At 31.1% G+C, this 26,431-nt stretch overlaps 4 protein-coding genes and 1 non-coding gene across 9 annotated transcripts; all 5 read left to right on the top strand.

The window, feature by feature from the left end:
• Window positions 1-1,073: 1,073 nt before the first annotated feature.
• Window positions 1,074-6,234, top strand: LOC127260556 (MADS-box transcription factor ANR1-like). 5 transcript variants are annotated; one of them, XM_051288324.1, is made up of 9 exons: window positions 1,074-1,152; window positions 1,285-1,646; window positions 1,767-1,848; window positions 4,765-4,826; window positions 5,016-5,100; window positions 5,224-5,265; window positions 5,351-5,434; window positions 5,548-5,706; window positions 5,785-6,233. In XM_051288324.1, exons 2-8 carry the CDS (start codon window positions 1,465-1,467, stop codon window positions 5,680-5,682), a joined length of 672 nt encoding a protein of 223 aa, XP_051144281.1. In that variant the 5' UTR covers window positions 1,074-1,152; window positions 1,285-1,464; the 3' UTR covers window positions 5,683-5,706; window positions 5,785-6,233. The 5 variants fall into 5 exon arrangements, with proteins under 5 accessions (XP_051144281.1, XP_051144280.1, XP_051144282.1 ...); XM_051288323.1 differs by having other exon boundaries at window positions 1,078-1,152; window positions 1,269-1,646; XM_051288325.1 differs by having other exon boundaries at window positions 1,084-1,152; window positions 1,282-1,646.
• A 1,059-nt stretch (window positions 6,235-7,293) lies between these two features.
• TRNAV-AAC (transfer RNA valine (anticodon AAC)) lies at window positions 7,294-7,367 on the top strand. The gene has a single exon. It is a non-coding gene; the product is annotated as a tRNA-Val (tRNA).
• Window positions 7,368-7,580: 213 nt separating this feature from the next.
• Window positions 7,581-9,798, top strand: LOC127260553 (uncharacterized). The gene is made up of 3 exons (XM_051288315.1): window positions 7,581-7,896; window positions 8,178-8,525; window positions 8,794-9,798. Exons 1-3 carry the CDS (start codon window positions 7,765-7,767, stop codon window positions 9,622-9,624), a joined length of 1,311 nt encoding a protein of 436 aa, XP_051144272.1. The 5' UTR covers window positions 7,581-7,764; the 3' UTR covers window positions 9,625-9,798.
• Window positions 9,799-17,100: 7,302 nt separating this feature from the next.
• LOC127260551 (squalene monooxygenase SE1-like) lies at window positions 17,101-20,795 on the top strand. The gene is made up of 8 exons (XM_051288314.1): window positions 17,101-17,524; window positions 18,442-18,553; window positions 18,733-18,907; window positions 19,061-19,229; window positions 19,342-19,560; window positions 19,656-19,931; window positions 20,022-20,300; window positions 20,399-20,795. The coding sequence occupies exons 1-8, from the start codon at window positions 17,282-17,284 to the stop codon at window positions 20,498-20,500; spliced, it is 1,575 nt and encodes a 524-aa protein (XP_051144271.1). The 5' UTR covers window positions 17,101-17,281; the 3' UTR covers window positions 20,501-20,795.
• Window positions 20,796-24,026: 3,231 nt separating this feature from the next.
• Window positions 24,027-26,054, top strand: LOC127260554 (uncharacterized). Its single transcript, XM_051288316.1, has 3 exons — window positions 24,027-24,703; window positions 24,817-25,167; window positions 25,238-26,054. The coding sequence occupies exons 1-3, from the start codon at window positions 24,293-24,295 to the stop codon at window positions 25,766-25,768; spliced, it is 1,293 nt and encodes a 430-aa protein (XP_051144273.1). The 5' UTR covers window positions 24,027-24,292; the 3' UTR covers window positions 25,769-26,054.
• The last annotated feature ends 377 nt before the right edge of the window (window positions 26,055-26,431 follow it).

Below are 26,431 nucleotides of genomic sequence, written 5' to 3' on the forward strand. Positions count from 1 at the left end.
ATATAACATCAATTAATACAACACATATTGTGTTAATGCCATAAGTTTACATTTTATGATTATACAATTTTTATATATTTTATCGTCAATATAATATGATTATATATTAATATAACACATATTGGGTCAATATAATACTTCCTCGGTCCACAAACTAACGTTCTACTTTCCTATTTGGAATGTCCAATAATTATTGTCCAATTTCTATTTTTATACCCAAAATTTACTCTTTTACCTTTACTTTATTTACTTTTTTATTTTTTATACATACGATTAAGGACAAATTTGTCATTTTATAATAAAAATCCTAGTTGCCTAAAAATACGTGTAAATATCAAATAGTCCATCAGGACTGAGTTAGTATGTGTTATGTGTGAATTATTTGTCTTCTCCTCCTATTAATATGAATTATTCAATATTTTGATTACATGCTGATTAAAATATTTATTAACAGCAAAAAGTATTAAATTTTTTTATTTAATAGATAAACTATTCCACTAATAATAAAGAACAAAAATGATTCTCATATTTAATTAGGATTACACCAGTTAAAGAAATGCACTGACAATTAATTAATTAATTAATTATTAATCCGAGAGACATGGTTGTCCCAATATGAGTGGAAGAGAGTGAATAATGAGTGGTCCACGTGTCGGTCATGTACTGGCCACACCGTCAACGCCCCAAACTGCACCTTCTAAACCCTAAGACTGATTAACTCAATTTATATATATATATGCCTCGATTTTGAATTATTTAAATTCCGTTTACATATATAATTTCGTATAAAATCTAAATAAATAGTATGTTAAATTAAAATTATTTTAAAATAATGTTGGAGCAAGTTTGAGAACATATGTAATAATCCAACCTAAATTGGAAACCCTAAAGAAAGAAATCCTTCCTTAATGTAAAATAAATTTAATTAATTAATAGTAGAAACCATTATTGGTATGCTAAAAACCACTTAACTTACATCTCCGCAGCTCCATGTTTTCGCGTAGCGGTTTTAACCCTACCTGACCTCTCTTAATTAATTTGATATATATATATATATATATATATAGAGAGAGAGAGAGAGGAGCTATGACCACGAGGTTTATCGTCTCTCTTCTTCAATTCATGGCTAAAATCTGAATCCCCAATATATAAGTAAGCTCTCTTACCTTTGTTTTTCTCTCGATTCATTATTCCATCATCCTCGACGCGAAATCTTCTCATATCCTCATTTCTTTTGAATTCGAGCATTTAATTTTGATCCAATAAAGGCTGATGTTGAAGTAGGCGGCCGGTGAGCGTAGAAACACGGAAAAAGGAATCGATCGATGGAAGCTGAAGCTGGAGCAGGAGCAGAAACCCTAATTTGTTGAATTATGGTTACAGGTAGATAAGGTTTGGGAGCATAAATCAAAATCAAAATCAAAATCAAAATTAAAATTAAAATCGAAAGTGTAGTGAGTTAAAATGGGGAGGGGGAAGATTGTGATCCGAAGAATCGACAATTCGACGAGCAGACAAGTGACGTTCTCGAAGAGGCGCAGCGGATTGATGAAAAAGGCGAAGGAGCTCTCAATCCTCTGCGATGCCGAAGTTGGATTGATCATCTTCTCCAGCACTGGAAAACTCTACGACTTCTCAAACTCCAGGTACGCTTTCCTTCTTCTTCCTCTTCGTCTTCTTCTTCTTCGTTGAGATTATATATATATATATATATATGTATTCGTCTTTCTGGTTCTGATTTTAGGTATATATATATATATATACAGCTTAAGATCTGTAACCGAAAGATACAAGAAAATTAAACAAGAGCAATACCATCTACTCAATCCTGCTACTTCTGAAATCAAGGTATCTTCCTGTTTTTGTTTTTCTTTTTTTTTTTTTTTTGAGAAAAAAAAAATCATAATATTTTTTAGATGGACCAGAAATATCATATTAAGATTTTATTTAGTTAATTTAATGCATACTGAGTATAATTAATTGATTAATTTACCTTAACATCATATGAATTTTTTTTTTTTTTAATCATATATATGAATTGTTAATTTCCCTTTATTATTTTTTTATTTAAATTTTTTTAAAAACATCTATAATTTCTTTATAAATATGCCAATCACTTTATTTATTCTTTTGTGTGTGTATATATATATATATATTCATCTGTTATTGTTCAATATTTTATTTTATTTTTTAAAATAATATTCAATCTTGATGTTTTATACAAACGTGACATTAATAAATTATTTTAACCTAAAAAAAAAAAAAACACTAGGAACACCTTCATAAAAAATTAATATTTAATATAATTTTTTTTATATTACTGATTAAAATTATTATCTTATTTAAAAAAATACCTCAAATTAAAATACTAAATAAACAAACCAACAAGCTTAAATTTCAATCCTATTGGATTATGCTTGGCTATCAATTTTAGTTTCATACTTCGTCAAATATTGGTTATATTCTTTGTCACTCATTTTTATTTACTATGTAGCTACAATATTTCTTTTTCTAAAAAAAATATATTATACTAATATAGTTTTTATTTAATATATTATGTATAAGATTTATTTTGAATTCAAAATATTATATTGATATTATTATATAGCACCAAATGAAATTAAATCAAACTTTTTAATATTTCAAAAACAAAACCCATTCGCGTTTTTTCATATCCATTTCATGGAACATGAATGATCATTTTTCTGTGATTTTTAGGTTAACAAACAAATATAGGGTGTGCTTGTTTTGCGTTTTGGTTTGAATAAATTTTTTTAATGTAAAATAAAAAAAATTGTATAGATAATATAAAAATAATTTGTATAATATATTGTAAATTGAAATAATATTTATAATGTTAAGTAATAATATAATTACTAAAAAATTAAAAAATAAAAATAAATACTTTGTTATGAAACGGACCAAAATAAAAAAAAAAAATATGAATAAATTATTAAGGGACGGGGAGAGTATTAGTTTATTTCTTGGAGGAAATCAAATGTCCTACTTGAGGATCAAAGGATTGAAGATTTTACCATTAGGTTACATCATTCCCCACATATTGTTTTTTTTAGGTAAATAATTACTTAGTATAATATTTTGTGAAAAATATATATATATAATTTTTTAAAGAATATGGACAAAAGTTTCTATTAAAAATTATGAAAACAAATAAAAAACCCAAAAACTCAATTGGTTCTATGTTCACTTTGTATTTTTTAATAGGTTTTTTTTATATTAGATATGAGAAATTATGTTGATAATATCAAAAATAATATTTTATGTTAAATTGTTAATTTTTTGTAAATGAATGTATTAATGTGTGTATATTATATTTTTTTAATATTTCCTTCATCCCGGCTATAGTGTCCTCTTTACCGTAGACACGTGAATCTAAGAGGAATATAATCAATAAATAATTAAGAATATATTAGTAAAATAATTATAGTATGATAAAAATAATTTTTTATTAAAATTAACATAAACAATTAGTATAATTAAAATTAAAAAAATATAAATTAAATTTTTTAAATGAGATTATAGTGTATAATCCCAGTGGAATAGATGAAAATGAAAGAAATGAACAGGATAAATAGGACGGAGAGAATAATATTTATTGGATATCATTCCACTTGGGAATACTAAAAGTTAAAAAACTTTGATTCTTTTTTTTTCATTTTTTTTATTAAACTATACACATAACAAATATTCATAAGAACATTTATATACAAAACTAACATCTAATTCTTATCTTAACCAAAAATTAAAATATTCTTTTATTTCAATTTGAAATCACTATTGATTATGCATGTTTTTTAATTAAAATATATTATTTTTTCACAAAATAATATATAAAAAATATTGGATTTGTTTGTTAAGATTTTGATTTGAGATATATTCTTTTACCTGAAGTCTATAATAATTGTGTAGATAATATAAAATTAATATTTAATATTAATTTTTTTATCAGATGATAATATATACATATTATATATATTAAAAATTATGTTAAAAAAAGTTTGTTGGAAGAATAAATCCACTATTTAAATAAGAAAAAATTAAATCAATATTTTATTTCAAATCAATTTCGATAACAAAATAAATTTTCTGGGTGTGTTTGTTTTGTAAAATAATTTAAATGATATTTGTTCATGTGAAATATAAAACAATATGTAGGTAATATAAAAATAATAAATATGTGTAATATATTATTTTTTTAAAAAAATATGTGTATTTTTTTTATTTTAACAAAAAAACACCCTTTATTCACTAATTTAAATATTTCCTATTTCCAGATAAGAATACATTTTTCTTTTTTTTCTTATCACAAATATTAACTCAAATAATTATTTTACATTAAAAAAAAATAAAAAATCAAACCACACAAACACTAACCCAACACCACCTGCTAATGTACACATTAAAAAAATAGTGTCAAATAAAAAAATAAATGAACAAACAAATTGATTTCACAAAAAAATATATATATATATATTTAATTCACTTTAATTTAAAATATTATATTTAATAATTATTTCTATTGTAAACACATGATAAATATACAATATACAATAGTATGACCCTAAACATACATTTGCATACCAATAATCATATATTAGTAATTGAGATTTTTCTTTTAAGTTCATAACCATGGATGGTTTGTTTACCACCTATTTGAATTAGATGAAGTATTATTACCCACATATATGATTTATATTCAGTTTTATATGTTTATTTCATTTTATCTTATTTTTGTTTGGCAAGCTTTGGCAAAGGGAAGCAACAAGCTTAGGACAACAACTCCAGTATTTGCAGGCAAGACACAGGTAAGTATACTTTTTGCCAAAATTTTGTGAATATATAAATGCCAACTCCTCAACGGTCTGTCATAAGTGAACAAGATAAGCAACATAGATGATATCATGGAATTTTCATCTTCCTATCGATGAATTTCTTATGGAAATTGACGAAGGGGCTTGATGGAAAACCAAAATGCATATTTCGAACTACTGCAGATGTCTTTTGGGAGAAGAACTTACATGTTTGAGCATCACAGACCTCCAAAATCTGGAAACTCAACTAGACATGAGTTTGAAAAGTGTAAGAACAAGAAAGGCAAGCGCCTAATTCTATCTGGTTTAATACTAATTTGTAATTGTCTCAGCTGATTTTCCATATGAAATTTTAAGAATGTTTCTCCTGGATTTGTTTTTATCCATGCAGGAAAGCACTCTGAACGATGAAATCAAAGAGTTAGATCGCCAGGTGTTTTTGCATGAAGCAGTGAAATATTTTGATTGGTGTTTTTCAGTCATTTTAAGAATTGGGATCACACTATTTGATATCTCAGGGAAGCCTCATCCAACGTAAAAATATGGAACTCCACAAGAATTTAAGCCTTGTCCGAAAGGAGAACACAGAATTGCAGAAAGAGGTACCATCGAAATAGATCAAGGTCTAATCAAACATTTCACTACAATACTACAAATTCCAGCCAGACAGGTGAAACTACTGTCTAGTTACTCTTACCTCAAAACTTTGATCCAGGTTTATCGTCAGGACAGTGTCACAAGCGATGCACATAGGGTCGAACATGATGTGCATGTAATCACAGCTCTTGGGCTAAGCCAACCAAAATACCAAAATGAAAGCACATTACAAAACATGATGAAGTTTGGGTAGCAAAGTACACATATCTCTATTCATGTAATGACTGACTCAGAAGCTTATACTCATTTTTATTATTATCTTGTCACTTAACTGTCAATTTTTTTGTGACAACAGGCTTCTACTGCAGTGACTTATCAGAAGAAATGAAGACATATTTATCTTGTGTTTCTGATGCTTAATCCAAAGCATAGACCATTTTAGTAGTGTTACAACATGAATTTGTGTGCATATAGAATTGCATGTATCCCGGTTTGATTAAATCATATTGAAAATATTTACTGTGTGTCGTGGATATATTCGATGAAACGGTCTCATAATAAATGCAATAGAAAAATATGAGTTGTTGCATTTGATCCAAAATTTTAAGTAGTATGTGTTGATTTGAAGGTATGTAGGGATGAAGTGATCTTGCCAAAACAATACTATTTCTTCATGCATGTCAATAGATCTATCATCATGTAAACTCATCACAAAAATTACACAAACAACTATAATTTCAAAGGTAATTCAATACAAGTTTCAAGCTTTTTTCCAAACAACTCCACCTTCAATTTAACTCATACAAATATCTGTATCCCACGCTACACAAACACGTTAACTATTATACAAACAACAAATCATTGCATTAATATTGTATAAACAATTGTCGTATATTGTATTTGCATTGCATTAATATAAATCATGCATTATTTGTCAATATATTATATGTTGTCTATCATTCACTATTATGGTAAGATCTTGTTGTTTAAATATTTACAGTGAAGCAAAAGGTAGTTTTGCATTGACTGCACACCTCATGAAGTTGAAGACTCTGTTGAAAGTAGTGGCAAACTTGGATCAGTTACTTTGTACTCTCTCTATCTCAAACACCGTGCAATGACTTCGGCGCAGCAATTTAGGTGAATAGGATAATTAGTCAATTAAGTCATGTAATGAGAGATAATTGATATTTATTTTTTATTTGGATGATGTGATGAGATAAAATTTAAAGTAACGATTAAGTATATAATTGATTATTTTTTATTTCATAAATGTTGCAAAAAAAATTTAGGACAACGCAAATAAAACATATTGCAAAGTATTTGAAAATATAATAAACTACCTATCATATTCGATATATCCGGACAATGAATATATGTTACTTTCTCCATTCATTAAAATTAGTTTATTTGGGTCCGATATGATAATTAAGAAAAATAAATATTATATTAAAAACAAATAAAAATAAAAAGATAATCGGAGGTATTATTGAAAATTTAATTAGAAATTAAAATAAATAAAAAGAAAATGTAATTAATAAATTAATGTAGTAATATTTGTTGTAAATAAACATTGAATGAATGATAATAATTAAATATTAATTTGTTGATTTTGTAAAAATTAGTAATAAGATAAATTTAGCGGACGAACTAATGAAAATAAATTTGGTACACAAAGGGAGTATGTTATAATACAATATACATTGTACTATGTAAAAGTATGTATTATTTATATTTATTACTATATGTGATCGAATGAATAAGTACTATGTTTGATTTTACCCAATTTGTTTAAAATTCTCAGTTATTAAATCAAATAAGAATTTAAATAGTAATAATTATTTATTTCGACTTTAACTCGAAAGGTGTCGTGGTGTAGTTGGTTATCACGTCAGTCTAACACACTGAAGGTCTCCGGTTCGAGTCCGGGCGACGCCATTTTTGTGTTCGATTTAAATTTTTTTAAAAGTCTTACACAACATTCAAGTCGAAATTAACGGTCTCCCACGTGTTATGTAATTTTTACCGACCGTCAGTTATGTACCGTCACTGCTCCAATAATATTCACTTATTGCATCATTTGCTCCCTTCCCATTGGTCTGTCATATTCACGTCATCACCTCTTGTCCACAGGAAGTTGATTCTAGAAATATCCTCGACGTTCTTCTGCTTCGTTTCAATTGCTTCAAGAAAGGAAGAACAATAGTTGGTAGAGGAATCAATAATCCGGTCTTTTTCCCTGCTCGATTCTTCGGCGCAGACGTCGTTGGCGAATCCGATCAAGCATCTCGTCTTCGATTTTTGTGTTTCTGTCTCTTTTTTTAAAATCAAATCGATGGATTTGAAGCTAAGATCGCTAAATATTGTAGTTTTCATTTGTTTCGTGTCGATTGCACTTCAATTTTCTCATACGACCGCCGCGGTGGCCGCAGAAGATTTCGATCCTCCTTATCCAAAAGCTATTTCGGTATGTGTTCAATCATTTATCGCTTAATTTGCCGTATTTGGGCTTCGATTTGTGATTTTCAATTTAGGCTCATTTTCATCATTTTTCGTAGCTGTTTTGTGAAGTTGAGTTTCAATTTTGGGGATTTTGTTTGTTAATTTCACGGCGCTATTGAATTCCTAGGAAGGGAAGATCTTATAACGTATCAATTTTTGGTGTTTATGCGCGATGAATGCTGCTCCACCCTAGGTTTTAATCTGAACTGGATTTTAATTTGCTGTTCTGTATGCCTGCGTTTATAGGATCTGAAGGAAGCGATTGTGAAGGGATTAGGATTGCAAGCAGATGATTTTAAGATATCAGGCTTCGATTTGAGAGATGCTCAGGTGGGGAAATCGGTAGCATATGAATTTGATGTGGAGATTGATAACAAAGTCATGCCATTCAAGCTCCTGGAAGATATAAAGCGTTGGGAGTATGTCGATTTGCCTATTTTCCAAGCAGAGGATCCTATCAAGCAAAGCAATAAAAATGGATTGGTAGAGAGTAAACAAGTAGATGATCAGATGCCTGTTCTTGCACCTTTTCAATTGGCAGGTCCTATGGAGCTTTGGATTCAAGATGCCAAGGACATGAGAATCTCCTTACCTGTAAGTTTCTTCTCTCTGCTAATCCTTCTGTGTTTTGCAAAATGGAATCAAATTTTCTACAGTTTCGTATTGTGAATCAACTTTGAAGTTACACTTCTACAAATGGAATTCAAAAACACCAAATTTTAAACAACAATCAGCAACTTCTTCAATGATCTGTTCTTGATCCTTCTTATCAAACCATACATTGTGCCAATTACTCTCTTTCAGTATTATGATCTGATAATGTAGGCTGATGATATCTTCTAATTCTGAAAATTGTCCACAGCATGATGTCGACGCTGGTGTGTTGAAGAAAGTGATATTAGCCGACGGTGCTGTCGTCACCGTCAAGGGTGCAAGATCAGTCAGCCTCCGCCATCAGGTGGAGCTTCCCCTCCCCCTGAACCAATCCAACTCCGGCTTTGCATCGGGTCTTTTAGCGCTAGCAGAGCATCTACGAAACGCCGCGCGCAGCCAAGATGGCCCTCTCCTATCCCTCCGCATCGTTGGCCCGACGTCGCTCACATCTCCAACCTCGTCGCCCTCCAACAATCGCTTAAAGCTCAAGCGACTCGCTCCCGGTTTAGTCGAGCTATCGTCTGCAACAAAAAGAAAATCCATGGAATCCGATGCTGAAGCGCCTCCCGCCATTGATCTTCAAGGCGAAGCCACTTCCCTTCTCTCGCCGGATCAATTCAGCACGCTGTGGCCCGTCACCTCCATCCGTGGCTCAAACTCCAACTTGCTCGGGTTCGAATCGCTGCTGTCTTCGGTGTTAGGTCCTAAAGCAAACAAGAAAGGCTCTTTCAAGCTACTCAAGGCAGATGTCTCTGCCCAGACTTTTATAAAGATTGGGTTTGGTGTGGAGAAGAAGATCGCGAATGGGGATGAATTTGGGTTCGAAGGGTTCCCAGAGTGGAGGACGAAGCCGGAGAGTTTGAGGATGCATTTTGAGGTGTTGGCTAAGGTGGATGGGGACAAAGTTGTTCCGGAGAGGGTTGTGCAGATCGATCCGGTGGCGGCCGAGGACAGCGCGGCGCCGAGTGTGCTCGCCGGTAATGTGTCGATGTCGAAGGTTCCGGTGGTTCACCAGCCCCCGAGTCCGTTCATGCTGTGAAATCTCTCTGAGAGAGAAAGAATGAAAGAGAGAGAGAGGGTTGTCTCTTTTTCATCTTTTTGTTGGTCTCTTTCTTTCTTTCTTTCTTTCTGTTGATATTTGAAATTCTTATTAATGGATACGTTATATGTAACACATGTTGCTACTGTTATATAGGAAGGGTTTTTTTCTTTTTTTTTTTTAGTTATATAGGAAGGGTTGTGTTGATGATGATGATGTGTTGTACAGTACAACGAAAAGAATCCAATTCAAATTTAGGAAAACGTTATTTTAAAAAATAATAATAATTATATATATCTTAGAAAAATGCATGAAAATTGATGAAATATCTAAGGGTGTGTTTGTTTGAGGGATTTGTTTAGATTTCAACTATTCATCCTATTTTTTCCCCCCAAAAATATCAAATCAAACACCTATTTTTCATTTTTTATATTATACTAAAAATCAATTTTACATTCAAAACATCACATCAACACCTATTTATATCACATCATACAACTATTCAAATTCAAAATTTTTACTATTCAAATCCCAACTCAAAATCCAAACCCTCAAACAAACACACCCTAAATATAATAAGGAATTAGTAGTATTATTTATACTATTCTAAGGCTTATCTAAAGTTGGATAACAACGTATTCGTGGTTGGATTTGAACTATTTACAAACTATTATGTTCCAAGAAACTCTCGTATCGGCAATTGTTCGTTTGGAGTCATAATTTATTTCTTTTTGGTTTTGGTTTTCAATTTTGATGTTAATTAAATTAAATTTGTATTTGTTTTTATTTTTTGTGTGTTTATAAAAATGTGCACGTTTTATTTATAGCAAATAATTTTTACAAATTCCTTCATTTATATTTTTTAATATTATATTTATTTACAAAAATGCTATAACTACTTACACTTTTAATCTAACTCAAATGATTATATTAATATTTAGGGAATACTAAAAATCAGTATTTTAAATCAGCAGCTGTAATATATATGAATAATACACAATTTTATTATACACAACACATGTTGGTATAATAAAAACAGATGTTGTTAGTTCATAATTGCAAGTATGTTGTGTAGCAGTATCTGATGTGCTGAAATCAAATATTATTTGTGTTGTATAAAAGTACGTGTTGTGCTAAAATCAATTATTATTTGTGTTGTTGGTTCATAATTACAAGTGTGTTGTATAACAGTATGTGATGCGCTGAAATCAACTATTGTTTCTGTTTAATAAAACTATAGCATATTGTTAGTTCATGTGTTGTATTTGTATTATATTAATACATGTGCGGCCTGTAGTAATACCGTGTGTTGTGAGCATGTTGTGGTGTGCTGTGAGCAGCCGCAACCTAATATTTAATATTGAAATGTTTTATGTAGTACTATAAAATGGTATTTCATTTTAAAAATTTTAGGTTTTAATTTTTTTATATTTTTAAATAGATTAATGATTAATTAATTATTTTAATTTTAATTTAAAATTATTTTTATTATATAATAATAATTTTTATCGATACATTTTTAGTTATTTACTAATTATATTCTTCTTAAATTCTTGTGTTTACAATAAAAAAGATGCCGTATGGACGGATAGAGTAATTGTTAAGTTTATTGTTATAATGCATATTGTTGAATTATCCTATGATCTATTTCTATTCTAACCTATTAAACTCATGTGAATTGGCCCAAAAACTTGTGATCCGGCCCACAACTCCACCCGATATCAGTGAGAGTAAATCTGAGCCGTCTATTTATGTATCTAGATTTAATGAAGGCCGTTGATCCTTCTGATACACTATCATATTTGTCTCTAATTTTTATTTTTTTTATTTTTTTTTTATAATATGGAAATCTGCAGTTGCTACCTGAGTTTTCATGAATTTCATTTTACAGCACATGTAATATGTTTATTTTTTTAAAAAAAAAAAACAATTATTTCTATTTGATTTAGATATATAATGACAATATATATTTTTGTATCTGATATTCTTGTGAAGTATGCTCATTTATTATAATAACAATAATTTGTATCAATTGACTATTTAGTTTTAATATAATTTATAATGACATATATATAGCTAGGTAATCATTCTTAAATGAAAACTAATAAAAAGTTGAATTGAATTTGTTTGTATAATTATCTCTTATTAATACATACATGTATATATATATATACATGTATTCTCCATTAATTTATTTTTACAGAAAGAGTCGTATATTACAATTCCAATGTTGAATTTGTTGTACCTAAATTTATTTTTGTATCAAATGAATACACAATTCCATGGATGATAGAGTGAGTATTAAATATTTAATTATTAATTATAATTCTATTTTATAATTTATTAATTATAATTAATTGAAAGAAAATAAATTTATTAAAAAAAAAAACACAAACACGCGTCCTTGTATGAGTATGATCGAAATGTGAATTGTGTGGTATGTAACTAAAACAGAGGCAAAGAAAAAAACCAACGGCTAAGGACGGAAAGTCAAAAGTCTGGTAATGGAAGTCAACCACCATGGCTTCTTTGCTTTTTGACCCATTTTACAAAGTCGTCTCCTTTTATTATAGAATTATTTTTATGTATTTTTTTTATTAATAAAAGTCATCCCTCTTACCTGCATGTGAATTACTTCATTCCTTAATTAATTCCGTGGCTTCTTATTTGGAGAAATACCAAAACAAATATTAGGCTCTCCTACATGTGACTCACAATATAATTATCCTTTCATTCCATAAATATAGTTTTAATTGGGCTAAGCACGGAATTTAAAAAATATTGATATTATATTGGTAGTTAGTAAAAAGTATGAATAAAAAAAAAATTGCTCTTATGGGTGTATTACAGTAAAACTTGTGTAATAAAAATAAAATAAAAAATAAAAAATAATTTTATGATGATATGGTTATTTATTAAAATAAAACTATTATTTTAGGACGAAAAGAATATCTAATTTTGTAACACGGTAACACATCAAATGAAATATTTTGCAAGTGAAAAATATGATTTACTAGAATTACATGTTTAATTATTATTATTATTATATTAGATCTAGTTTTGATCTCATATTATTTTATCAATTTCTTCCATCTCAAAGTCATCAAATAAAACATATTTTTTATTACTATATTACAAAATAATAACTTTTCTATTAAACTAGTCTAAATTGCACAAAATTCACCTGTGGTTTTACGAAATTGCGCCAAATCCCTTATACTTTTAAAACTGCGTCAAATTCTTTCGTGGTTTCATAAACTCTGCATCTAACCCCTCGACAGTTCTTATTTAACGGTATTTGACCTAAATGTGAACTGCGAATAAATTTTAAAATTCCAATTTCTAAACTCCTAAAATTACAAATATATTTATTTATTTTTATATTTAGCCTAAAAAAACAGTAAAAATAAACTTTTAAAACCTGAGAAAAAAATTTATTTTTTAGTATATTTACTATTTTTAAGCTAAATATAAAAAAAAAGAATATATTTGTAATTCTAAGGGTTTATAAATTGAGATTCTAAAATTTATTAGCAGTTTGGACGCATTTAGATCAAATACCATTAAATAAAGACTATTAAGAGGATTAGACGCATAATTTATAAAAAATTTTATGCAAATTAGCATTTAAACTATTATATTAAGTATTTATTTATATTGTATGAAATATTATATTTATGAGTATGTTAAGTGGCAGAATCAATCCTGAAAATTGAGAAAGTTGACGATCAATTTACTACTACCAATATGATGTCAATTCTTTTTAGTATAACAATAGCATGTGAAGAAAAAATAAAATAAAATATAATATAATAATAAATTTATAATTGTACCAATACTCTACAATTAAACATAATTTTATAAAAAATAAATAAATAAAAATTGGGAGCAGCACCTCTTGGGCCTAGGTAGGTCTGTCACTGGGTGTGTTTGTTTGGATTTTTTTAAAAACTTTCACTATTTAATACTCCCTCCGTCCTCCATACCATGTCCACATTACCATTTCTATCCGTCCCACATACTATGTTACTTTCATTTTTTGGAAAATGATTATACACTTTAATCTCATTTTAAACTTTTTTATTTTATTTTTATTTTTAATTTTAATTAAACTAATTAGTTATCTTAATCTTAATTTATAATTATTTATATTATAGGATAATTGTTTTCACTAATACATTCTTAATTATCTACTAATTATACTTCTTCTAAAATACCGTGTCTACAGTATAGCACACAAGATATATGGGATGGAGGTAGTAATATTTTTTTTAAGGATAAAATAGGCTTTTGGTGAGAGAGATGTAAGAGTTTAGAATCGCTTCTATTATATTTATTTGTTTGTTTTTCTAAATATAATTAGATTTCAAGAATATGTAATGAATATTACTTATAGATTATATACAAAAATGTATCACAGTAGATTTATTTAAAATGTATTCAGGGTGTGTTTGTTTGGATGATTGGATTGGATTTATACTATTCATTCAATTTTTTTCCCCCAAAAATATCAAATCAAACACCTATTTTTCATTTTTTATATTATACTAAAAATTGATTTTGCATTCAAAACATTACATCAACCCCTATTTATATCTCAACATACAACTATTCAAATTCAAAAATTTTTACTATTCAAATCTAAAGTCAAAATCTAAACCCCCATACAAACACACCTATAATATATATATATATTCTTCTAACAATCCGACCTTTATATATTTAAACCGGAGATTAATAATATAATGTGCGCGTGTGTAAACATCAGGCACCGTTAGTTAGTCCTCATTAATTTGGCGGCTACCAACTTTACCATATGATTGTCATAATGTCCAATTGAATTTAATCATAACATATTATTATTATTATTATTATTATTATTATTATTATTATTATTATTATTATTATTATTCAATTTATATGAGGAAATGTACCCAATTCAACCCAACTTCAAACGTACGTTTATATATTGGTGTCAACCCATCTAATCCAAATGTTAAAATAGATATCATTTTATATAAATTCATAGTTAGTGTAAAATCTACTTAAATTAAATAGAATTTTGATATAATAGTTTATAAGATAAAATAATATATTTTTATTAAAAAATATACCCAATAAATATATATAATATTTATTTCACTTTAAAATCATAAAATAACAATCCCCAAATATTCCAATTGTGTGTATATGTAAATAGGCTTATTGGTCAAGAACTAACTCTGATTTTACTTTATTAGGTCCAACTAAATACATTTGCTGTAAAGTAAAAAATAAAATAAAATAAAAAACTACAGCTGACTAAATTATCAAATTAATTTTATTTTTTTCAAACATTTGAAATAGGGTTTTTGGTTATCACTGCTGTTTCTACGTGGGTTTATGTTATGTGTATGTTTTTATTTAAAAATAATTTATGAATTCCTTACGGGAATGTCTGGTCGTGACTTTTTGGCCTAACATAAATATACATTGAAAGTTAGTTAAATTTCTTGAGCTTTTACATTACAAATTCCATCATTGAAAACCACTTTATTTGTTTGAATTTATTTTAATTTATAGTATATTTTAGTTATTTTTATTTATATTGTGGCAAAATTTTATGTAGCATTAAATTATTTTAGGACTTAGGACTTTATATCAAATTCAATGAAAGTCTGCTAAAATTAGAAGTAGGCAAATTAAATATCGAAAAAAATAGTTGAACCTCTTAATTGAATTGAATCAATGTATTTCTTGGTTAATTATTTTTATACAAAATGTGTTTAGAGGTATATATATATAATTATATATATATGTGTGTGTTTGGTTGAACAATAATTTGGATATTATATTTTATGAAAGTGAACAGTGTATTTTTATTAAAAAAACTGTGATAATTGAATAATAGAAAAAATTATCAAATAAACATTTTGTTCAATTTGATTTAGTGTTGATTTTTAATAATTTTCTTTTCATCAATTAATCAAGCTTAATTATTTTGTTAAATATAAAAATTTATATTAATAAATATTTGATTATATTAAATAAAATAAATTACAATATTTATTTCATATCTCTAGCAGAGTCTAGTCTATTACTCTATCCCATCTAAATTTATGCTCTTTTTTTTTTTTTTTTTTTTTAATGTCGTATACATATATTTTTAGCAAAAAAAAACACTAATTTTTTTGATTTTTTTTACTATAAAAAATAAAAAAAAGTAAGAATTATTACTATATTATATTTTAAAAAATATATTAATAAATATATTTTACTATTATAATAGTATTATCATATTATGTGAATTAATAATTTCAATTTGATTATTACTATTTTATATTTTAAAAAACAAATACGACTCATAAAGGACAAACTCTGTTTACTTTATGATTTTCCCCTATTTTCTTCACAATTTACTATTTAACGCGCATAAAAAAGAAAAAAGCACTAAGTAAAAGCACCCAATATAGTTTATCATTTTCAATAGGTTATCAAGATTTTAAAAACTTTCTACTATTTAAATTTTACATTAAAAAATATTATATTCAAATCATAATTCAAATTTAAAACTAAAATTAACAAAAAAAAAATGCCAAAACGGATATTTTACTTTTAAATGATATTTTAATAATTTTATTTATTTATTTAACCTTTTTTAGTATATTTTTATAAAAAAAAATTATAAATTCACAGAAGTTTTTAAGATTAAAAATAGCAGCATTCTATATTATTATTATTATTATTAAATGATTCTATAATTACAGAACTCCAAATTATATTATTTGTAATAAAGTGCAATAAATTTAACTTAATGCGATAAAGGGGACATTATTAGAATTTAGATTACGTGTAAAGAACTTAGGGTGTGTTTGTTTGACGGTTTGAATTTTGAGTTGGGATTTGAATAGTAAAAATTTTGAATTTGAATAGTTGTATGATGTGATATAAATAGGTGTTGATGTGATGTTTTGAATGTAAAATTGATTTTTAGTATAATATAAAAAATGAAAATAGGTGTTTGATTTGATTTTTTTTAAGGGGAAAAAATAGGATGAATAGTGAAAATCCAAACAAATCCCTCAAACAAACACACCCTTAGAAGAAAAATAAATATTTTATCTGTCGTTTAAATTTATATTCACTTTTATATTTAGATTGTCATAAAAAAAAAAAATTATTTCTTTTTTAAATAAAAAACTAATACAATTTTTTATTTTTTTATTATAAAAATAATAATTATTATTTATCTTCATTAAAACTATAAAACTATAATAAAAAACTAAAACTATTTATCTTCCATGGCGAAATATTAATGGGAAGTAGTTTGGGAAGCGTCACTATTTCCTCAATGTTATTAGATCTGAGATGTCCACCAATCATATGTCGCAACGTGTACCATTATAAGACCAAAAAAAAACTACGTGTATTGTGCACCAACGTCTCGTAAGCTGCGCCGTACAAGTTGAGCCGGCTCGGACACGTTCGGCGAGTCAGCGCCGAGCCGTTGAAGCCGGCTCCTTTTTCCGCCTATATATAGGGAGCGGTTACCGATTCCAGTGGGTCACAGATTTCTCGTGCGACGCCGACCCGGGAGAGAGGGGAAGAGAAACGGTTATCGTCGTTTGCACTTCCGATCGTCATCATCATTGCCGCGAGACGTTGAGACGGATCAGAAATGGTGATGATCGATCAGTACATTCTCGGCGGTTTCGTTGCGTCCTTGTTTGGATTCGTGTTGTTGTACAATTTGCGAAGGAATGTACGGAGGACCAAGGTATCGAAGGCTGTGCGTAAAAATGAAAGCGTAAAGGGCTCCGCCGCTGGCGGCGGACGGACGGTGGATGACGGTGGAGATGCCGACATTATCATCGTCGGTGCTGGTGTTGCAGGAGCTGCTCTGGCTTACACCCTTGGGAAGGTAAAAAAAAAAAAAAGTTTGAAAAATAATTTCATTTTTTTCTTTCGCCTTAAAATATTCTTAATTCGCATGACCTCAAGAATAGAAATCTTGTATTCGTTTTGATGTGGAATAAATGTGTTTAATCTGTTTTTTTTGTATTCGTTTTCTGTAGATATTCGATGCCTTACAGGTGTTTTCTCGTGCTATTTACGCTTTACAGTTTATTTGCTTATGAAACAGCAACATCTTCCTGAAAAATGAAAAAATGAAACTTCAAAGTAACATAGTACTACTATTGTATTCGTATATCTTCGCATTCAATAATGATTTCCTTGTAAGTTTGGAAAGGGAACAACGTGAAGATGGTATTGTTAACGTAGCGACCTTGTAGAAGTTAAAATATTTTAGGGGTAGTGGATGTCATTTTTCTAAATTGAACAAAACGGTGGAAGGGAAATGAGGAGATCCCTGATTTAAACGTCACTATATTCGATTAGATCTCCCTCGTGAATAAATTTATGTGTTCTAAGTTACAATTTTGTCCAGTAGTTGAGGTCGATTGATTCCACCTCAAGGATCTGAGTTTCATGTTCAATCGTCAAGAATTTTTTATATATTCAAATGAACAGTCGCAATTTGACTTCTCAGAAATTATATAAATTCCTATACTGTGTTTGCACTGTAGCGTGTTACTAATTTTTCCCATTGATTGTCTCCAAATCCAATCAGCAGTGATTTTGCGTTAGACGTTTCCTCTTTTGTCAGTATTAGCTGGAAATCCAAACTTCTAATCAATATGAACATAGCCAAGGAAAACTGAGTCTGATTGTTCTTACATACGTGGATGCACCAAATTGTGTAGTTTGTCAAAGACTATCAATGATGTTGCTATTAGTCAGATTATCATCAACTTAATTGCTCTGGCCTAATTCTAGGAGGGACGCAGAGTTCATGTCATTGAAAGGGACTTAGCAGAGCCAGATCGTATAGTGGGAGAGCTTCTACAGCCAGGAGGGTATTTGAAATTGATTGAGTTAGGCCTTGAAGGTATGCAGGATCCGAAAGTTCCAACTTCCAACTGAATATTTATGCCTATAAATGCCTTTTGTTGCATTTATTAGACGGCTAGGTCCACAACAATTAGCAGCTGTCAATGTTTGGCAGCTATATTGAATCTGTGCCATAGTTGGTTGTGATCTGATTAATTTCGATGACTATGTGTGCAGATTGTGTGACAGATATTGATGCTCAGCGAGTCTTTGGCTATGCCCTTTACATGAATGGACAACACGCCAAGTTATCTTATCCCTTGGAGAAGTTTGATTCGGACGTGTCGGGAAGAAGCTTCCATAATGGTCGATTCATACAGAGGATGAGGGAAAAGGCAGCAACACTTCCAAAGTATAATTCAAAGCTCAACCATATTTTTTTACCTTCACAGTTAACTGCAATTTTTATTCATACAAATGGAAAGAAATATCTTGGTATTCTATAATGACTTGAAATTGGGTAAAAACTAAAGCTTTTTACTTACTGCTTGAGTGTTTTTTGCAGTGTTAGACTTGAACAGGGAACAGTAATATCCTTGGTTGAAAAAAGGGGAATTGTTAAAGGAGTAAGATACAAGACTAAGAATGGTGCAGAGGTAACTTCATCTGCTCCTCTCACCATTGTTTGTGATGGCTGCTTTTCAAACTTGAGGCGCTCCCTTTGCACACCTCAGGTGACTGCTTATTAAATTAGTGTTCTTTATTGACTGATTAGTGTTGTTCAAGAAGTCCTAAAAATGTCGCAATTAACATTCATTCTGTGTTTGTTCTGCCTTTTAATGCCAGGTTGACATCCCATCTTGTTTTGTTGGCCTACTCCTAGAAAATGCTGAACTCCCATTTCCTAATCATGGGCATGTTATTCTCGGAGATCCTTCACCCATCTTATTCTATCAAATCAGCACCACGGAAACTCGCTGTTTGGTTGATGTCCCTGGGAAGAGAGTACCTTCCATCGCCAATGGTGAAATGGCTACTTATTTGAAGACTTTTGTAGCTCCTCAGGTACTACATTAAGTTCCTTTATTTCATAAGGATTGGAACAGAATGCAATTAATTGATTATTCAAAATCCTGACACAAACGTTGCTTCTTCTTCAGATTCCTCCCCAGATACGAAAGGCATTTGTGGCTGCGGTCGAGAAAGGAAATATTCGCACCATGCCAAACAGAAGCATGCCGGCCAATCCTCATCCGACGCCGGGTGCACTCCTAATGGGAGATGCATTCAACATGCGCCATCCCTTAACAGGAGGAGGAATGACCGTCGCCCTATCAGACATTGTTCTCCTCCGCAATCTTCTTGGACCTATTCAAGATTTAAGCGATGCACGAGCCCTTTGCAAATACCTCGAATCCTTCTATACCTTAAGAAAGGTAAAAGAAAAAAGCTCATCACAAACATATGATATGATCAAACTCAAAAAATAGAAGCTCGACATAACATATAGAGTTGTCCTCGTGCAGCCAGCAGCATCCACCATTAATACATTGGCGGGAGCACTTTACAAAGTCTTCTGCGCATCGCCTGATCCAGCAAGAAACGAGATGCGGCAAGCTTGTTTTGACTATCTAAGCATGGGAGGCATGTTTGCCAATGGCCCTATCTCCTTGCTTTCTGGTCTGAACACGAAGCCTTTGACCCTCTTCTTCCATTTCTTCGCGGTGGCTGTGTACGGGGTCGGCCGGCTTATGCTTCCATACCCGTCTCCACGAAGAGTGTGGCTCGGCGCCAGATTGCTTTCAGTGAGCCTCCCTTCTCTCGAATATCATATTGTATCGTATCATATTATATATATATATATATATGTATATTAAGGTGGTGTGGTTGAATGGTGGTGCAGGGTGCATCTGGGATTATATTCCCAATACTAAAAGCAGAGGGAATCAGGCAGATGTTCTTCCCAGCAACTGTGGCAGCCTACTACAGAGCTCCTCCCTCTTAGTGAGATCATTATTGATTGGTACAACACTTGTTTCCACTCGTTATTGTTATTATTACTATTATTATTATCATTGTTGTTGTTGTCATGGTTTAATTTTTTACACTTGGGAAGAAATTATGAGGAAAAGGATATTATATAGTACCATCATCATCATCTTCCCGGTAGTTTGCATAATTTGTTGGATCTATAAAAGTAAACTCTAGGGGTTGTAACTGTATCTGGAACTGTAAAGCATTTTTTAATCTTCTTGTATGGTATGGTGCATGTGGAAGTTACAATGAATGAAGTTCGGAAATGTCTCTTTCTGTGTCTTTTTTATTTTTTACATGACGTGAGAATCCGCACTGGGCAAACTAAGCTCAACATGCAAGTCACAATCGGCGAACTATTTGTGGCAAGTGACCTGAGGCGTGGGGGCCCAAGACCTCACACGCCACCACCGGGATGTCCTAGGACCCCTTTCTATTTTCATATTTAATCGGCAGAGTGCCAATTATGCAAATAATATATAAATTAACAATATATAAAAGTGTATAATTGAATGCTTTACTTATTAAATTTTTTTTTTTTTATATGAAAGGTGAATTTGGAGAGAGAGTGTTTTCTGAAATTTTATTTCAGTTTTTTACTCATCATTTTTAGTAAAATTATATTATTTTATTTGTCCACCAAATTTATGTATGTATTTTTAATTTATAACAAACTAACTATTACATTACACACTTGGTTTTATTATCATGCACTTTCTAATGCTCTTAACTCTGAGGAATACAAGGTTTGTGTCATTTGTAGTCATATATTATTTGAATTTAGTTTGATTGATTAAGATGTGAGAATGTGTAATACATAGAGAAATGTTGTTATTAATTGTGCAAATTAAATTTAAAAAGTAACATTGGTACATTTGCAGCTTTCTATTGAAGTTGTGGTGAAGAATTCATATTCATATCAATAAATATGAATGCTCTATGATCCATAAAAATTCATAGTAATTATTTATGTCGATATTGTCGATGATTTATTTTTCCGGAAAATTCTCATTTGTGAAGAGTCCTTATGGGATATTAAAAAGGCATATTCAGGAGGTTGAAAGCATTGCATGAAGTAGTAGCTATAAGCCTATAAAGTTTTTTTTTTTTTTTTTTTTGTGTGTAAATATTACTATGTCATTAATATTGTTGGTAGTAATTATGAGAAACCGGAGAGCCTATACAAGAGCAACCGGTTGCTCTTTACAAAGAACACAATTGGGGTCGATATCAAGAAATTCCAATCTCCCTTTAGTTTTGAGCTTGCCCAAGGTTGTCATCTATTTGTTTGTTAAGTTGTCTGTTTGTCTTAATTGTATTCGTGTTTAAACTAGTTTTGTTGATTATTGTAATCATTCAACTTTTGTGAGTTACTAATATTTTTATGTATATTTGCTTGTGAAAGATAATGGGTTTCTTCACTTAACAATTAGTTTCATTACAATCTTTCAGAAATATATTTTACAAAATATTATATTTAAAAGTATTATTTAGATAAAAAAACTAAAATCAAATTAATAATAATAATAAAAAAAATACAAATTACGGTTGGACTTCTGTATTTTCACCAATCAATATTTGTTACTTATTCTGTCCAATAACTTAGCATAATTTGCTATGGCGCAAAACAAAAACATAAATATTTTTATTGAAAAAGAATAAAAGAAGTCAAAAGATATTTGATAATATTTTTTAAAATTTAGTTAAAAATAAAAAAATAATAATATAATAAAATCAATGATATTTATTGTTAATAAATTTTAAATAAAGGATAATAGTTTTGTCAAAATTATTAATCGGCTAAATTTAATTGAACATACTAAAAAAAAAAATAAAATAAAAATAAATATATCATAAAATTATTTCAATTCAAATTTCTTATTATTCAAATTTCAGTCTAAAATTCAAACTCATAAACAAACCCACTCTATATTGGTGATGAAGAATCACATAATCCGTCGACCTATTAATTACTTACTGTTTACGGATAATACCAATCAGTTACCTAACAAACACTTTGTTTGGGGATTGAATTTTCAATCCACTATTCATCCTATTTTTTTCCCAAAAAAACATCAAATTAAACACATATTTTTAACACCTATTTATATCACATCATACAACTATTCAAATTCAAAATTTTTACTATTTAAATCTCAACTCAAAATCCAAACCCCCGAACAAACACACCCGGGTCATTTTCAATCAAACTTATGAGATACAATATGACTTCTTATTATACTATTGCAACATTTTGCATGTGCAACAACCACAAACACACCAAAAAAAAAAAAAAACCAACAATAAAAATAAATTCAAATAATAATAATAATAATAACCTTAATGGCGTTATTAAGGCAACTAAGCTAAACACCACAGCAGGTTTAGGCCTTAATTACCCCAAATTGTATTATTAAATAAACCTCTTCATTACCACATGTGCTTTTGTCTCTTCCTTCTACTCCAAATGCTGCTTTGCTTAACAAATCTCTTACATACATTATTATCATTATCTGTATCTATATATTTATATCTATCTTATTGCATCAACCTACGCCTCTATAATTTGCCCAAACTAAATTTTTTTATCAAAGCTACACTCTACACCTAATCTAATCTTAATTTAATCTTAATCTATTTCGAACAAAAACACACATATTTATTTGCTCTATGTGTAACGCTGAACTCTTCAATAACCAACTATAATTAGTTATTTTAGTGAGCAAAACAAAAACGCATGAATTAAATAATAGGAGTAGCAACAATAATTATTAAAAATACATACTCCTATTCTTTAAAATTTAATGTACTCAGCGAAAACGCATTACTCGGATTGGACCCACGAATTCCGCCTGCCATAATCCCAACTCCCGGGAACTCAGCTCCAAAACGAATCCAAACCACCGAACTCAGCAAAAATTTGATCCGACCTGTTTCACCTTTGTAGGTTTGAGTTGAAATTTTTGATCCAATTAATAATTGAATTTAATTTATTTAATCAATTTAATGAAATGAGTCAGATTTAAATTCAAAATTTCAACCTGAAAATAATATGTTTAATTTTATAAAAATAAAATAAAATTTAAGCTAACATTTTATAAAATAAGAATTAAACAAATGATTGTGTTGCGTACGATTATAAAGTGTTTGTAAATTCGACTCTTTGAAATTGGTTTTAATGATACAAACAAATAGTTTTTGTTTTAATATGTATATATATATATTATGCATTTGAAAATTTTGTTAATAGAAATTAAAATTTTAAATTAAAATTTAAAAAATTTAGACTTAAATCGATTATATAGATCGAATTCAATTAATAAAAGATCATATTAAGATTGTATATATTAACCGTCTAATTAAATGAGTTTTGTTCAAATAAAATTTTTTCTAATGGTCTGTATAACAGCAACAATAATTCTGGTGCGAAGGTCCCTGGCGTCGCTAAAATGTCTACAGACCTACCTCCCTCTGGTAAAGAAAAGCCGCAGCCTCCCTTTCTTCCTCCAGCCTCGATTCGCTTTCATAGAGTGAGAGAGACACAGTTTCTCTCTCTAAAGATTCGTTTTGACGCTGGATAACGCTCACACCACTTTCTCCTCAACGCTTTTTGCACTCGCTCACTGTTCAGTAGCAGCATCTTTTTGCTCATCTTCATCTTCTTCGTCTTCATCTAATCTATGGCGGAGCAACCCTTCTTCTTCTTCCTAATTTCACCTTTCATTATATCCATCTAATTCCTATTTCCAGATTTCGCACCACCATGGACAAAAACAAGCCCCAAGGAAGCTTTTTCGCGGAGGTCCGGAGGAGCCTCTCGCCGTTCCGCCGGAGAAGAAAGGACCCCGCCGATCCGGACCCTCTAATCGCAAGGTCCGGCAGCCTCCGCCCGGCGGGGGAAGCTCTCACGCCGCTAATGGAAGGCCCGGACTCCGACGGCCCGGAAAACGAGATCGGAGGGTCGAAACGCGTCGGGTCAGGATTCGGGGAATGGGTCCGGACCCAGCTCAGCCGTAAAGCCCCTCCGGCTCTCCTCGCCGCCGATGAGAATGGGCTCGGCTGTAACCGGTCCGACCTCCGGCTCCTCCTCGGCGTCATGGGCGCCCCCCTCGCCCCCGTCCACGTCACCACCGCCGACCCCTTACCCCATCTCAGCATCAAGAGCACACCCATTGTACGCCCCCCCAAAATTTATAAAATAGCAAATTTATTTCTCTAATTTTTTATTTTATTATTATTTTTTTTAATTTAAAATTATTGAACTCTTCTTCGTTCATATTTGGATAGGAAACTTCGTCGGCGCAGTACATACTGCAGCAATACACAGCTGCTTGCGGGGGACTAAAGCTCCAGGCCACCATAAAAAACGCCTACACCATGGGAAAGCTAAGAATGGTAGCAACAGCATTCGAATCCGCCGCAAAAGTAGTCGTAAAGAGCCGGAGTCCATCTCGAGCCGCCGACTCCGGCGGATTCGTCCTGTGGCAGATGAATCCCGACATGTGGTACGTCGAGCTCGCCGTCGGCGGCAGCAAAGTCCACGCCGGCTGCAACGGCAAGCTCGTCTGGCGTCACACTCCCTGGCTCGGCTCCCACACCGCCAAAGGCCCCGTCCGGCCCCTCCGCCGCGCCCTGCAGGTCGTCCATAACCAAAATCAACGAAAGTGGTAGAACATATATAATCTGAAAATTGAATTTCGTGGTGCAGGGGCTCGATCCGAGAACAACAGCCTGTATGTTCGGGGACGCGATCTGCGTGGGGGAGAAGATCGTCGGCGGCGAGGAGTGTTTCGTGCTGAAAGTGGCGGCGGATCACCGGACATTGCAGGGGAGGAGCGAAGGTCCAGCGGAGATAATAAGGCACGTGCTGTTCGGGTATTTCAGCCAGAAGACAGGGCTGCTGGTTCACATGGAGGATTCGCATCTAACCAGGATTCAATCCAACGGCGGGGACGTGGTGTATTGGGAGACGACGATCAACTCCTTCCTCGACGACTACAGAGCTGTGGATGGAGTGATGATCGCCCATTCCGGGCGATCCGTGGTGACCCTTTTCCGATTCGGGGAGACGGCAATGAGCCACACCACGACGAGGATGGAGGAAGCTTGGACGATTGAGGAGGTCGCGTTTAATGTCCCCGGATTGTCGCCGGAGTGCTTCATCCCTCCGGCGGATTTGGGGTCGGAAAGAGGAGGGCGATTGAAGATTAGCGAGGAGAGTTGGAAGATGGAAATTTGACACCAAATGTTCTTGTTGATACCCTAAACAAACAAACTTATCTTCCGTAGGGATGCCATTGTTGTAATTTTTCTAACAGAGTTAAGGTGAATTTGTTGGTAGGGATGGAGTATTACTAGAAGAAATGGAGGGGTCTTCGTTTGTTTTTTTTTTTGTGAAGTTCTTGAACCTCCCTGCAATCTTTTGAGTTCTAACCTATCCTGTCCTATACAAGGAAGGGAATAATGCAGAATATGTTGTTGGTTTTAGTTTTAATCTTGGAGTTGGTTTTGTTTTTTTTTTTATAGATATTTTTCATATTTAAGAATGACGTCATCAATAAATAGGTAGTGCTGGGTGCTAGGGTGTTGGCCTAATAAATAATCGAATATTAATAATAACTGTAATACTGTTTTTAATTAAGTACGGTTACAGTACGCCTTTTAATGCAAAAGCGCGTTTCTGGGTGGGTATTGTCAAAGTAGGATTGGTTTCTTTTAGTTGTGGAACAAAGCCACGTGGTTTTCAACACCACCCACCCTCCCACCCTCTTCTCTCTACATTTTTTTTTTTTTATTATTTATTTATTTTTAAATATCGTAATATAAGTCCTTTTCCAGCTACAAACTCATTTAAGTGTATAATTTTCAATTTCATTTGCTACTCTTATTATCAACTATTCTT

This window comes from Andrographis paniculata, unplaced genomic scaffold, assembly GCF_009805555.1.
Source record: "Andrographis paniculata isolate CXL003 unplaced genomic scaffold, ASM980555v1 Contig62END, whole genome shotgun sequence".
Lineage (NCBI taxonomy): Eukaryota > Viridiplantae > Streptophyta > Magnoliopsida > Lamiales > Acanthaceae > Andrographis > Andrographis paniculata.